At 39.3% G+C, this 11,460-nt stretch overlaps 1 protein-coding gene across 1 annotated transcript; it reads right to left on the bottom strand.

Annotated features, from left to right (window-relative positions):
- Positions 1 to 10,796: 10,796 nt before the first annotated feature.
- Positions 10,797 to 11,460, bottom strand: LOC148208142 (uncharacterized). The gene is made up of 2 exons (XM_088120121.1): positions 11,317 to 11,460; positions 10,797 to 11,201 (listed from the first exon to the last, which is right to left on the bottom strand). Exons 1-2 carry the CDS (start codon positions 11,458 to 11,460, stop codon positions 10,797 to 10,799), a joined length of 549 nt encoding a protein of 182 aa, XP_087976247.1.

Genomic DNA, 11,460 nt, shown 5'->3' with positions numbered 1-11,460 from the left:
TAAAGTTTTAAAGAATAGTGATTGTTGGAATGAGTGATTCTTGTAAAATGGGAAGTGGTCACAAATAATGGTTTGGATTTGGGATTTGGACTTAGAATGATAAAACCTAGCCCGAATTACTTCAAGTTAGCCAACAAAGAATCAAGGACATGCTAAGGACAATATGCATTTTACTTTAGAAACTAACGACTACGCTTCTCACTTTACTTATGTCTAAGCAAGTTCAAAGTCCTAAGACATTCCCTAATATGTCTATTATGAGATATATCTTAGTTTTAGGATGGAAATAGTCGCAACCTCGGGTTAAGGTCCTATGTCTAGGCTACTTAAGCGGAACCCTTATGTCTAAGGCGCTCCTCTCCTCGGTTTAACCACTCAACAATGCAAATAAGCAACCTTTTCAGTATTGACTTGTTAAGAGTTACAGTGGCCTTCTCTAAATCCTAACTTTTTGGGAAAACATGTTGAGCAATGAATGGAAAGTAAAAACACTACTTCTTAGCAAACCCTTTTTAGACATAAAAGGCTAACTATCCATAACCGGGCTAGAGACGGGAATTTAGAAAGACATATTGAAGAAAATACAGCAAGTAAAATGGTTGAATGTGGAATGCATGTGTGAAAAACAAGAGTTAACTAACGGAGAGTTTTTATCGGGATTGAGAGCTTCGCCCTTCTCTTTCAAGCAAGGGAGAGTGTCACGTGCTCTTTCCTCCAAAAACACAACTCTCTTAACTAAAAATAAAGTAAAGACAAAGAGAAGATAAGCAAAGTGCTAGATTTTTATATATTTGAATAAGTAGAAAATAACTAAGTACAAATGGAAACAAAACAAAGCTCAATAAAAGAATGTAAAGTACTCGGGATTTAAAAACCAAAAGCAACTAATGAAAGCAACTCAAAAGTACTTAGAAAGCAACAAAGAAACACTAAAAATGATCAAGAGAAGGAAGCAAGGCTTGATGAATTTGGTGGAGAAGTTGCTGGAATTTATAGCTGTGCAGAATTGGTTAGGTAGGTCCTAAAACGATGGTGAATCACCCATTTCCAACTCCTTTGACTGACCAAATCGTGCTCAAACTGATAGTGGAACACTTCTTCTACACGTATGCATCGGTTGGAACCACCAAAACGCATTGGAAGACGCGTTTCATTAAGGGCAAAGTTGGAAGAAAACCTGTTTTTCTGCAGGCATCCCAGGCGCCTGGCGCCTCCCATGTAACTTTTTCGTCTTTTTGCTTCTTTTGATTAATTTGCACTCCCAAATGGTCCTAAAATGTCATAAATACAATATAAGCCATCGACAAACCATAGTATATGAATTTTGCATGAATTGGAACTCAAACGATCGAGAAAAATCCGAAACAAAGCTGAAACATAGTAAAAACAGCATCTAAAACCTTCTTTTTACGCATGTAAACAAGCGTAATCAGTGCCTTATCAACACTTTCATTTTGGTCAAAAATCTCAATGAAGGAGTCATCCTAGGTACCCCTTTTTTGACTCAATTATATCTTTTTCCAGTCACTGATAAAGGGATTGTTTTAAAGAAGTTTAGCAAAGAAGTTATCTTCGAATTCAGCCATCCAGTAATTCCAAGGTATATTTCATCTATTGAAAAAGACATTCGTCTTTTCATCAACAATATCGCCAAGAAGAAGAAACAGATTGAATTCCTTTAGGATGATATTAAGACATGCAAGGTGGCTATTGAAATCAAAAAGCCATCAGTTCAGCTCAAAATTCGCAACTTCCAACCAAAGCTGAAAAAGGAAGTTTGTTCGAAGATCCAAATTGCCTTTTGGGATAGGAAGAAGCATATGGTTAACCTACCATATGTTGATGGTTTCAAAGAGGCCGAAATCCCGACTAAAGCTCAGCCTATTCAAATGAACAAAGATCTGGTCAAGACTTGTACAGACGAGATAACAGATCTACTGAAAAAGGGACTCATTAACCCTTCTAAGAGTCCTTGGTCATGTTCGGCTTTTATGTCAACAATCAAGCCGAAAAGGAAAGAGGATTTCCCAGACTTGTTATTAATTACAAGCCTCTCAATAAAGTTCTCAAATGGATTAGGTATCCTAAACCTAACCAGCAAGATTTGCTAAAGAGGATTACTTTAGCAAAAGTCTTCTCAAAGTTTGATTTGAAATCTGGGTTTTGGCAAGTCCAGATTCATCCAAGTGATCGATACAAGACGACCTTTAATGTTCCATTCGGACAATTTCAATGGAACGTCATGCCTTTCGGACTAAAGATGATCCGTCCGAATTTCAGAAGATAATGAATGATATCTTTAGCAAATATCAAGATTTCACAATAGTTTATATTGATGATATTTTGGTATTCTCAAATACTGTGGATCAACACTTAAAGCATCTACAAATATTCCTTAATGTAATAAAAACAAATGGTCTTGTGGTTTCCCAACCAAAGATTAAATTGTTTCAGACAAAGGTCATATTTCTTGGTTACGACATTAATCAAGGAATTATAAAGCCAATCCAGCGGTCACTGGAATTCGTGGATAAATTTCCAGACATCATTCAAGACAAAACACAGCTGCAGAGGTTCTTGGGCTGTGTAAATTATATTGGAGACTTTATTAAAGACCTCTATACAATTTGTCTGCCACTCTACGATAGATTAAAGAAAAATCCAAAGCCATGGACTGTAGAGCATACACGCACAGTCCAATCTATCAAATCCCTAGTCAAAAGCATCCTATGCTTATCTCTTGCGGATGATCAGGCAAAAATTATTGTCGACACCGACGCATCAGATATTGGTTACGGTGGTGTTCTCAAACATGAAGCTAACGGAAAAATTATGATTATCCGTTACCATTCAGGCGTTTGGAATAGTGCCCAGAAAAACTATTCCACAGTAAAGAAGAAAGTACTAGCAATAGTACTTTGTGTACATAAATTCCAAGGAGATCTTATCAACAAAGATTTCACGATCCGGACAGATTCAAAGGCAAACAAATTCATCTTTGAAAAAGATGTAAAGAATTTGGTATCGAAGCAAATCTTTGCAAGATGGCAGGCAATACTGTCTTGCTTCGACTTTCAAATTGTGCCTATAAAAGGAAGTGAAAACTCCCTCTCAAGAAAACATCTCTTGAAAACACAAAAATCAGCCTTGAGCACAAGCTCTTCCCTCTCTCCTGATTGAACCTCCCCCTGGCCGGAGACGGCCAAACTCACAGCGGCCCCCGCTGCAAAACAACCAGCAAAGAAATGAGAATTAACCCATTTCTTCTCAAGCAGTAGCATCCTCTTCCAGAACTACTACCTCAAAGGGCAAAAGACCCATTTCTCAATCATCTGTACCATCTCCGATGAGTGCATAAAATTACACCATGGATATCCAGTTTGAGATGGTGTCCATACGTCAACAAGGTTCTTCCCAGAAGACCTTGTCCATTCAATCAGGCCCTTCAAACACGTTGTTACGTCCGTTCAACACTACAATGAAGAGCAGGCGTCCTGCTTTAGTAGCCGCTTCTTCAAAATCTACGATTCCAAAGAATCCTTCTTCGTTTTCTCAAATTGTCAGGCCGAAAGTTTTTTAGCCAAGACCTCCAATGATAAGCGCCAAGGTTGCTCGGGTTTACAAAGCTAGAGGTCCTTCTAGGATCCTTGCAAATATTCACAAAAACGACTAACTTACCGAATGATTCCAACCAAGAGTAAGGTTAGAAGATGAATCACTCTTAGATCGGACTTAGAATCTACGATGGTCACTCCTAGATCCTAAGACGACTCACTCCAGAATTAGCTTGATCGAGACTAATCCAATGAATCGGTTTAACATCAAACCTAAAGCAAGATTTGAAAGAAGCAACACCAAAAGTGTTAAGGAACAAAAGTTCTTGAATTTCAATATGTTTAATCTGTCAAAACAAGGTGATTACAAGCCTTTAAATAGGCCAAAGGGTCGTTCAACATGAGGAACACCAAAAGTCTTTCAAATCCTATTTAATGCAAATTGTAGAAAATAAGACTTGCAATTTAAAACATGATTGCACATCAAACTAGACAACTAAATGTGAATCCAAAAGCGTAGAGTTGCTTTAAATTGTCTTGGAAATCACATGTAGGAGGCGCTTTATGTTTGGATGAGATTTGACAAGCTTTGACATCACAAACTCCCAAGAGGTGCAATATGCAAAGGCACCTGTTCACAAATCTGCACACTTTTTTTGTCCTCCGTCCATCTCACAAAATAGACAACTTTTCCCGTGTCATCTTTGCACTATTCTCTTCTTGACTCATTAAAGTAACATTGTAAAGAATTTTGGCTTCAGAAATCTTCGTCTCCTTGTGTGCATTAGCTAGCCTTTGAAGATGTAATATGAAAGCCTCTTGAATCTTCTTTGCTTTGCTTCTTGTAATTGCTCCCTCGGGTACATTCAATGGATTCGTGGTTGGATTTGCATCAGGCGATACTTTGACACTTACTGGAAACTGAGTTCTACTCCTATCACAAATCGCGTTTGATTGTTTCAAAGGCGTTGGCAACCAGTTGTCATATGTCTTCGCACGATCGCAAACCTAGAAAATTACTAGCAACTCATCTACTATAGTTGGTCAGAGAACCTATGTTTAGGATCATACTTTATGTGCTTAGGTCTAAGCTACATCTCATATTAACTCCTGTCTAAGTACTTAACCTTACCCTTTTAGTATTAGGGTTCAGTTCAGCAAAACTCTTTACCAACCTTTTTAAGAAATTGCATTCAAAATAAGTATATTAAGGAGTTAACAAACATTGCGTCGGGCGCTACCTAGGCTTTTTCTCCCTTATTTAATTTAAATAGATTTTCTTAAGACATTTCACAGAGAGGTTGAAAACTAATTTAGTGCATAATAAAATTGTGAAAATACTCATAGAAGTAAAATAAGTTATTTCCATTGATTGAAATTGAATTTTAACACAAGTACAACGAACCCTAGCCTAACCTTCTTCTCTCTCAAGCTTAAGGGATATAAAACTCGCTAGAATCATTTAGAGATGAAAATAAATGAAGTAGAAAAGAGTTATAACTTGAAATGAATTAAAACAAAACTTAGTAAAGGAATTGTGATAAAGCTAAGGTTCGAAAAGCATAAAATTGCAACGAAATAAGAGCAAGCTAACTTATAGTAAATACTTCAATTTCGAACTACAAACTACAAATTAAAACTAAAATGTAGTAAAGACTTGATGAATCACGCTGAGGAAGCTCTTCAATTTATACCGAAACCTGGCTCAGATACTAATTGAAGGGATCGAATCCCAAGTGGAAGCGTTTGATCACTTGTGATTCAACTCGGAATAGAAGATAAACGATACAGATTTTAGAAAAAAATAGAACATTTCTATTAAAGAAGAGGTTAAGCCTCTTGGGAGGAAGAAAACAACTTATATTTGAAGACGTTGGCAACCTTTCTTCCTCGAGCACGGACTTTGTTTCGGCACGAACAAACGAACCCAAAAACACGTATCAAAACGTTAGAGACTACCATTACGAGCTAGCAAGGGGATCTAATGGACCTATAGATCAGAAGCTCCAACGTTCCGAGATTAATTGGTCAAACTCATTAACCACCTTAATTAAAATACGTTAACTACGGGTTATTCCACTAAAAACTCGCAGCTGAACTCTTCTCACTATATAATAATTCTGTGTCCACGAATATCAACCATTAACGGCAAGTCAATCTTTCACAAGTGTTCGTAACCATAAATGGGTCAAATTACCGTTTTACCCCTGTGTTACATCTTGTTCCTTAAGTACCGTTGATCCTCTAATGAACAACCGATTATGGTCCGACCAATGACCGGAAGTCCCTCTTGGACCAGTGAGAGTGTAACGCCCCGCGTTACTCAGGTTAGGTTACTCTCTAGTCTCGGGGCCTCTTTTCTTAGAAATATTTTTAATTTAATTTAAATGTTTCATTTAATTTTATTTTGAGCTGCTGCGGAAATTGTTGTGATTTATTGACGTGTATGTACTTATTTAATTATTGTTTAACGAGGAGTCCGCTTCTTTGGCTTTTGTTCTGGGTCGATGGACCAATTACTTAATTCTATTATGGGATATAATTAGGCTTAAAGAGGTTGGAAATAGGATTCTAATTTCTTGTTTGTGGGCTTTGTTTTGTTTTAACAAAAAGTAATTGGGTAAGTGGGCCTTCCTTATTTAAAAAAAAAACAAAAGAGAGGTAAAGGGGAAAACCCTAGCCCAAGTGGGTTTTTGTTTTAAAACAAAAGAAAATGGAAGAGAAAACCCTAGCCCCCAAACCCACTTTCTTCGTTATACACACATCCCCCCCCCCCGTTTTCCTTCTTCCATTTTTCCTTCCACCGCCGACCCATTCTTCAGCGGCGCCCATCTCCGGTGGACGAGAGCAGGCGGCGCGACGCGGGCAGGAGCAGGCACGCTCCTCCAGACAGCAGCGACGCGAGGCATCGAACGGCGTCGGACGCGCAGCTTCGTGGCAGCAGCGGCGTGCGCGCGGTGTTGGGCAGCAGCAGTAGCGGCGGAGGTGTGGCGTGGGTGCGGTTCCGGGGAGTTTTCTGGTGACGCATCCCCCCCTCACGTGCGGGTTCGGTCTCCCTTGGTGGTCGGAGATCGCGGCGCGGGTCCTTGCTGCACACGACATAGTGGTTATCCTTTTGGTGAGTTCTTTTGTTGATAAAACAGCTTGGACAGCAGTAGTTTTTGCTTTCGGTGCCTACCCATAACCATTAGAAGCTCGTTTTACGCAACCCACATTTATTCGAGTTAGGCCGGAGTTACCCACACCTAGACGAAGGCGATTTTTGCGGTAACGGACGTTGCAAGATCCCTTATATTGAATTTCGTTGGCTGGAAATTTTGTGTTAATTATTTCAATTTGTCTATTGTTGATTAGGTGTTGAATTGACGCAAGATCTAGGAGCATAACAGTGTGTAAGTAGCACCAGGGGGCAAGTGCGTGCTTTATTGAATGTTAATGGAATGGTATTGTGCTGATTTTGTTAGAATAGTTTACTTCGTGTGTATAGAAATTGTTAGTTTTGGTTTTTGTGAACGCCTAGTGATTGTTGTTGAGTTACATGTCACTAATTCTATTTTTAGACATTATGAGCATGCATGGTTACTTGTCATTGAATGTGACTGGTCAGTTCTGATTATTATGGTTGGGAGAATTTGATCTATGCGTTTGGAAACATGTTGGGTTCTGTTTTGTTTCGTACGTCTAAAAGTATGCTGAACAATTGTGTTGTGACTTGGAATGTGGTGACTTTCGAAATACATATGCTGATTGTATGTTATTTAGTTTTATGTTGTTTATTTGGAAGCTGTTGGGTAGTGTTTCCTTTCGTACGTCTAAAAGTATGCTGAAAAATTGTGTTATGACTTGGAATGTGGGTGACTTTCAATTGTCTTGGAAGGGTTAGTGGGAGTTGACTAGAGTGATGGGGGCGAGTTAACTGTTGATATCATGTGTGATGTGAACCAAGGAAGCACCATTGTCATGCCTCAAGGACCCATAACGAGATCAAAAGCCAAGAAGCTACAACAAGCTTTACTTTCTCATGTTCAATACTTGGTGAGCTCGGCTAGGGATGATCAAGAGAGAGATGGAGCTTTTCAAGTGAATATCTTCCAAGTAGAGCTTAAGGGAGGCGTTGCATTAAAGGAGCTGAAGTTGAAGTGGAGTTTAACTCTAGTTGCATTTAATAAAGCCAAGTTCAATTCAAGGAACTCAAGTTGCATTAAATAAACTTAAGTGCATCTCATGCTTCATTTATTGCAAGTCATCCATCAATTAATGGAACTACACTTCAAACTACTTCAAGTGAAGCTTCATTTATAATTGGGAGGTTACAAAGACTTTGAAAGGTGACCAAGACTTCAATTCTCGGATTTAAACCTCTTTTTATTATATTTTCAGTTTTAAACATTTCATTTATGTGTTTTAAGTTACATTTTAGCTAGTGGATGTTATGGCCATCATGTAATTGGGAGTTACAACCTTTCAAATGCCTTTAGGTTACTTTTACGGTTGTTTTGGAGGCTATAAATAGCCTAGTTTGTCTCCTTTGAAAGACTGATTTTGATGATTGAATGAAAGTTGCTATTTTGCTTCAAAAAGCCTAGAGCTTGTTTTTCTTTGCAATTCTTGAGTGTTAGATTTGCATGCTAGAATCATTCAAGTAGCCTTGATCAAGCTATTTTGTGGAGTGGTTCGAATCTTGAGTTTAGAAACAAGTTTTCTCTACTCTTGATATTGATCATCAAGGTAAATCCGTTCTAACTTCTTCCTTGGGTTGACATCATCTCGATTTAGGGGTTTTAGCATTTGTGATCTAGGGGTTTGCATAACCATAAGGGTTCTTAGATCCAATTGGCTATTGTTTTCTTATCAATGAGGGTTGTCGGAAGTGAAAAGGCATGCTAGTCGTTGGGATACACAAGGCCTTGTAGAGGATGATTTGAGGGTTATGTGGTAAAGTTTTAGTGAATGACGATGTTGTGAATGCATGGTTTACCTTGTAATGAACTGGATGTACCGGTATTGTGGCCTCGTGGGCAATGGACGAGGCGGTTAAGTCCCTATCGGATGTTAAGGCTCGGGGGTTAGAAGGCCTTGGGGATAAATGACAAGGCCGGACACCAAGTTTTCTATAAAGGAGTATTGGGGCCTTGGGGATAAATGTCAAGGACCAATACGCTGGTGGCCATCGGTACCTTGGGGATAAACGACAAGGCCGAATATCAAGTTATGTAGAGGAGTATTGGGGTCTTGGGGTCTTGGGGATAAATGTCAAGAACCAATACGCCAAGTAGTCATCGGTACCTTGGGGATAAATGTCAAGGACTGATGGCGCAGTTCAAGGCCTTGAGGATAAATGGCAAGGTCGAACGTCAAGCTTTTTAGAGGGAGGTCGGTATCTCGGGGGATAAATGTCAAGGGCCGATACACCTCGAAGAGTTAGACTTGGAGTACTAAGGTAAAGGGTAGAACAAATTTTAGCTCGAGTGGGTCACAGGTTAGTGGGTCGTGTAGTCGAAGTCCTGAAAGTCTGGGTGTTTGGATGCTTATATGGTAATGTTAATCTACTGTTATCATCTCTTGTTGCCTGGTGGTTTGTTTTGCTATTGTGTTTGATGTCGCTGTGATTACGAGCATGCTGTTGTGATTAGTTAGGGAGGGCTACTTACGGAGTATTTTATATACTCACCCCCTCTACCTTAATTGTTTCAGGTGTGAACAGGGCCCCCGACCGTGGTGATGACGTGTAGGAGGCTTGACCGAGGAGGGATCACTAGTTGTGTTGGCTAGGATGGCGGAAACTGCCGTTCATTGCGAGTAGCGTGAGAAACTTATAGTTAGAGGTGTACTAGACATTGGGTTGACTCACAGAACATTTTCTTTTTCTTTATTCATTCTTAGTAGGCGAACTAATGTCTTCCGGTTATTGTTAGTATTAGAGCCACTGATGCACTCTGGATTACTAGACTAAATGATTGTTTTTCTTTTATTTTTTTGTGGGATTGCTAGCTACTGAGGCAGGCACAAACTTGTAGGAATTGATTGTGTTGTGAGTCTCTGATTATCTTTAAGGTAACTGTTTCACGTCTTTTTATTAAGAATACTCCGTAAGTAGCCCTCTCTAACCACACACAAACAACAAGCTCAGCACACGATATTCATTACGAAATATTACCCTGGCATCCATGCATCAATAAATCATAATACTCATTAATCCACACATTGCAATCCAAGTTAACCCCAACCACAATCGCCCGCTAGTAGTCCTCACTAACTATACACAAATCAACATGCTCATAATCACATCAATCTTCAAAATGCGATAACTAGAAATCATGCATTGCTAGGTCATAACAATTAATCAACACACACACAAGCATCCAAAATATCCACCTTATTGGTATAGGTAGTGACTATCAATTTTTTAAGTCTTTCTTGACCATTCTTCCATGATCTCAGGATCTCTCTCATTCGGATGTGGTATCGGTTCATTCACGTACCCCACCTCTCGGGCGTCACATGCCCACTAGCTTCCGCCTTGCTTCGTCCCCAAACCACATCTTACTCGGAGAGGACGTTCATTTAGTGGCCTTTATGCCTTAGGAGGAAGTTTGAAGCACGTGGCATTAGTAATGTTCCCCGTGAAGTTATCAAAATTCGGGGGCGTTACAATTATTGACATTACTTTTGAAGTATTAATTTTTCTCAACCAATGATTTATTTTCAACAATTAAAGCTTTCATGTCATTTTTAAAATCTAAAGAAATTTTCTCGTTTTCTTCCTTCTTACTTTATAGCTCATTTAATAAATTATTGTTCTCACAAGCTAACCTAATATTTTTCTTTCTAAGAGACATGTATTTACAACCCAATATTTCAAATTCATCTTTAATCTCATTGTAGGCATCCATAAGTTCATCATAAGAGAGATTTTCATTATTTACCTCTTCGTCGTCACTTTCGTGATCCGTATGAGCCATCAAAGACCAATGAGGTTCAACAATATTTTCTTTCATCAATCTACATGAAACTTTCTTGATTTCTAGTTTTATAAATTTCCTTCACATCAAGAAAATAATTATAAGTACCAGAAGGATATTCAATAGAATCATTAACTCTAATGTTTGCCATAAGCTCAAACAATTAAGTTTTTTTTTTTTTGCAAAGGTAAATAAATATATTAAAACAAGAAAAGCATAAGGAGGATCTCACAGCCCGAGATCAAGGCAACAAAACAAAACAGTAAAGAGAACAAAGAAATCACGAAAATAAGTCCCAAGTAGAGACAAGCATGGGCTCAGAGCTCCTACAACAACTCCCTGGCCAAGTAGTGCAACGAAAATACACCTCAGCTTTAATGACCCTAAGGAGCACAGGCGACGAGCGACCCTGACCACAATGAACACGAAGGTTCCGCTCCCTCCAAAGGAGAGAGACAGTCGAAGTCCAAGCTAACCGCCATACATGCCGCCGCACAGACGACCCAGCACTAACATGACAAATCCAAGAAAGCTCTCTAGACCAATATGAAACCTGATGAGACGAACCGGCCCACGAAATCATACAAGCCCAAACCGCTCTACTATAAGGGCAATCAAAAAACAGATGATCCCTAGACTCCAAACTAGCACAAAAAACACAAGTAGCAGGCACCAACGCATTCCACTGGCGAAGACGATCACGCATAGATAAGCGATCACGAATTGCCAACCAAGAAATAAACGAATGTTTAATGTTTAGGGATATTCCCACCAAACCATAACAAGGAAAAATAAGGAACTGGGGGACGACGAGGACGGAGAAGCCCCCAAGCACTAGAGACCGAAAAAAGGCCAGACACCGCAGGAGTCCAGACAAGGCAATCCTCCTGACCAACCACGGCTTGCACCGACATCACCTCCGGGAGAAGCTCAATAAGATCCAT

Source organism: Momordica charantia, assembly GCF_013281855.1.
Source record: "Momordica charantia cultivar OHB3-1 chromosome 11 unlocalized genomic scaffold, Mcharantia_2.0 BLBB01000011.1, whole genome shotgun sequence".
Taxonomy (NCBI): domain Eukaryota; kingdom Viridiplantae; phylum Streptophyta; class Magnoliopsida; order Cucurbitales; family Cucurbitaceae; genus Momordica; species Momordica charantia.
Note: the sequence above shows the minus strand (reverse complement) of the source record. Positions and strands in the feature narration are given on the sequence as shown.